The 3,527-nt window shown below is 53.5% G+C and overlaps 1 protein-coding gene across 1 annotated transcript; it reads right to left on the bottom strand.

The window, feature by feature from the left end:
- Nucleotides 1-1,053: 1,053 nt before the first annotated feature.
- Nucleotides 1,054-3,521, bottom strand: LOC108641543 (F-box DNA helicase 1-like). Its single transcript, XM_018083854.3, has 3 exons — nucleotides 3,483-3,521; nucleotides 2,867-3,001; nucleotides 1,054-2,065 (listed from the first exon to the last, which is right to left on the bottom strand). Exons 2-3 carry the CDS (start codon nucleotides 2,975-2,977, stop codon nucleotides 1,946-1,948), a joined length of 231 nt encoding a protein of 76 aa, XP_017939343.3. The 5' UTR covers nucleotides 2,978-3,001; nucleotides 3,483-3,521; the 3' UTR covers nucleotides 1,054-1,945.
- Between the last annotated feature and the right edge of the window lie 6 nt (nucleotides 3,522-3,527).

The raw sequence follows: 3,527 nt of genomic DNA, 5'->3' as shown, positions 1-3,527 counted from the left end.
TGGGATGCCAGGATTTGGGTGTTTGGGATGCTGGGATTTGAGTATTAGGGATTTGGGCATTTGGGATGCCGGGATGTTGGTGTTTGGGATGCCGGGACGTGGGTGTTTGGGATGATGGCATTTGGATGTTTGGGATGCTGGGATTTGGGATGCCAGGATTTGGGCATTTGGGATACCGGGATGTGGGCGTTTGGGGGTGTTTGGGATGAAGCTGAGCTTCCCTGCTCCAAGCAGTGCCCATTCCCTATCCAGCAGCACATCCAGAGCTGCCCAACCGGACACCAACCCCATCCCTGGAGCGGCTTTGCCCCCAAATTCCCTGAGATCCTGGGAATTAGGTGGAGAGGGACCCATCCAAAGATCCCTCCACACATCCTCACCCCTTTCCTGCTCTTTTCCAGCCCCATTCCGCCCTCGGATGCAGCTCAGGGATCCTTTGGAAGCACTTCCAGCACCGATCCAGGCTCCGGATTCCTGATCCCCCCTGGCTCTGGCTGCTCCCAGGGATCCCAACCTGGAGCAATTTCACTACAATTTACACTTCTCAAGAGGCCAAACTTAGGAAATATTCCAAGGAAAAAATACTTCCAGGACGTGACTTAGGGAATATTTCCCTCGCTGTGGTTTTCCTTCATCCCTCGGTGGTTTTTATCCACTGGTTTCCTTTATTTCAGGACAGGCAGCTCTGGTGCCTTTTTTTTATGTATAAATATATATATTTTATATAAAATCACACAGAGCAGTTGGTTGTTGAACTGATTGGGGGGTCTCAGCCAGGATTGGGAAGGATTGGATTGGGATGAAAATCCATGAAATCCATCTCTGCAGCACTGAGGGCTCATCAGGCACCAGAATTCCCATCAACAGCCCAAAATTCCATGTTCTTTCCTGCCTGCTGTGCCTTGTCCTCCTGTTTGTGGGGAAGGAATTGGCGCCATGGATCTGTGACAGTCCAGACCCTCCAGCCATGGAAGTTGGAAGTGCCTCTCTCCCACGGGATGGAGCACCGGAGGTTCCTGCTCCGACATCCACGTCCCGATCCAAGCGGGAATTCCTGCCCTAGGAATTCCTGCCCCCAGGGTGAGCGGAGCAGGGAATGCGCTCCTGGAGTCAAGCCCTTCCAGCAGCTCCCATGGGAATAACAGGATGCATGAGGCTCCTCCAGCTCCGGGCCTGGATCCAAGGGCAGATCCCTTCCGGAACCACTTTCGGTTTCGCTCTTCCATGGCACAGGCTCCGGAATCGCGGCACAACGGAGCACGATCCACCAGGATTTTCCCAAGAGCTGGAATTCAATGCAGCCAAAGCACTTGTTAAAGAAGAGGAAAACGAGGAAGTTTTAAGGCTTTTTTTTTTTTTTTTGGTTATAAATGGAGTTTTAGGATTCAAAACTCTCTCCAGTTTGTCTCCGGGTCAAACCAGAGCAGTTCTTCCCTCACGGTTTGGTCCTGGGAAAAGGGAAGCAAAGTCTGGGAAAGCCCTTGGCTGCCAGGAAGGGGAATCATTTCCTGGGAGGGATTAATGATTTCCTCCCATTGCTGGCCAGGGAAAGTCCATTTCCCAGAAATAGCCTGTTCCTTTGGGAGCTTTCCAGGGTTGCATTTCCTCCTCTTCCAGCGGATCAGAGGGATTTCACGGAGCGCTGACGTCAGGGAGGAGGGAGGGACATCCAGGGAAGTTTGGTCGCTGTGACAGAGGTACACAGGGATAATGCTCCAAAATTAATGCTGATCCAGTTCTTAAAGTGCACATTCTTTGGGATATTCTGCTTCCCAGCTCCTGGAAGGCAAGGCAGGGCTGCAGGGAAGGTCTCCCAGAGCCTACGGGGTTCCTCCGGAGCCGGGCTGGAATCCCATTCCAATATCCACCCAAATCCCACTCCAATATCCACCAGATTCCTGAGCTGGGATGCACCAACGGGCTTTGGGAAGCTGGGAGGACTTCCCTAGAGCTGGCAGGGCTGTTCCTGGAGCGCTGGGAAGGAGGTGAGTGGAGCCAGGGAGCCGAAGCGCTGCCGGGTGCAAGGCTGGCACAGGAATCCCCCGGGATCGCGGCTGCCGTTGCTCTGCGGGAGGGAGAGACGGGAATTTCAGGGAAGAGGGAGCTGCAGGGACACCAGTTCCGCTTCCAACCTCGGCCACGAGCCCCTCCCACCCAGGGAAGGGAAGGGTGATGTGCCCAAAGCATGGAAATCCCTGATGGAGTCATGGAATCGTTTAGGTTGGAAAGATCTCTCTGAGATCGAATCCAACATTCCCCAGCACTTCCAAGGCCACCACTAATCCATGTCCCCAAGTGCCACATCCACGTGGCTGTTAAATCCCTGCAGGGATGGGGAATCCACCACTGGACAACCCTTTCCATGCAGGAATTTTCCCCAGAATCCCACCTAAACGACCCCTGGCACAGATCGAGGCCGTTCCCTCCTGTCCCGCCCTCGTGTCCCTGTGGATGGATCAGAGCCATCTGTTGTCCCCTGGATGTGGAGCTTCCCAGATTTTCCAGAGCTTGGCCTTCATGGTACCCTCTGGATAAGGCTCCACCCCAGAGCCAGAGGGTGGGATCAAAGGCAAACCTGGACCCCAAAACCTGACTGTCCCTGGGGCGAGGGGTGCTCTGCCAATCCCATGGGATGCTCCAAGACTCAGGTGTGGGATCTGACACAACAAAACCCCCAAACTGGCTCCACCTGAGACCACAAAATGTCTCAGATGAGAAATCTGGGAACTAAGTGGATCCGTGGGAAGTGCAACACACCCGGAATCCCCCCGGGAAGTCACGAGGATGGGGAGCTGTGGGGGTGAGATCCCGGCTCAGAACAGGGACTGGAGGCTCCCAATCCCAAAATCCCAGGGAAAAGACGTACGTGAGTCAACGGGAGCTTCCTCACAACCAGCCTGGAGCTGGGATCCAACATGTTTGTGCATTTGGACACGCAGCAGGTCTGGGATGCTCCGGCCTTGGCAGCCTCACTCATCAGCTCCACCCGAAGGAATCGCTCCTAAAAAACAAGGAAAAAGGGGAATAACGCCCCTCAGAGGGAGCTGAGATGCTGGAAGAGGTTGTTCCCTTATTTTTTTTAACCCCCTGGAAACGATTTGCAACAGGATGGGCTTAAAAAAAAAAACAAAACAAACAAAATCCCAAATTCCTGGCGATAAAAAAAGTCAAGGAGAAGCCAACGGGAAAGGAGGAAGGAAAGGAGGAAGGACAGGGAAAAGGGGATCTCAGAGGGAAGAACTCAGGATCTGTGGAAAACAACACCCAAATGCAAGAACTGTGGGGGTTAAAAACTGCTGCAATCTTGTGTTTTCCCGCTGGAATCACGGCATGGAGCAGCAAAACATGGGAAAAACGTGACCTCGGGTACTGCCAGCACGGATCCACCTGAAATTTGGGATTGGGGGGATAATCCTTAGGGGCAGGTATCCTAAATAACCCCACTGAAGGGGTTTTCCTGCCTTGGGAAGGATTTCACTCACCCCAGCCAGGGCCAGGAGGTGTTCCAGGGATTTGGAGAGCAGGAG

The sequence above is a fragment of the Manacus vitellinus genome, unplaced genomic scaffold (genome assembly GCF_001715985.3).
Source record: "Manacus vitellinus isolate BGI_N305 unplaced genomic scaffold, ASM171598v3 scaffold_230_pilon, whole genome shotgun sequence".
Classification (NCBI taxonomy): Eukaryota; Metazoa; Chordata; class Aves; order Passeriformes; family Pipridae; genus Manacus; species Manacus vitellinus.
This window is presented reverse-complemented; position numbering and strand designations above follow the sequence as displayed.

Bases quoted from the DNA above. Each gene is read 5' to 3' on its own strand.
- LOC108641543 (XM_018083854.3), bottom strand. From the start codon at position 2,977: ATGAGTGAGGCTGCCAAGGCCGGAGCATCCCAGACCTGCTGCGTGTCC. The intron at 2,066-2,866 runs GTACGTCTTTTC...TCCCTCCCGCAG, and splicing joins GGAAGCTCCCGTTGACTCAC to AGCAACGGCAGCCGCGATCC.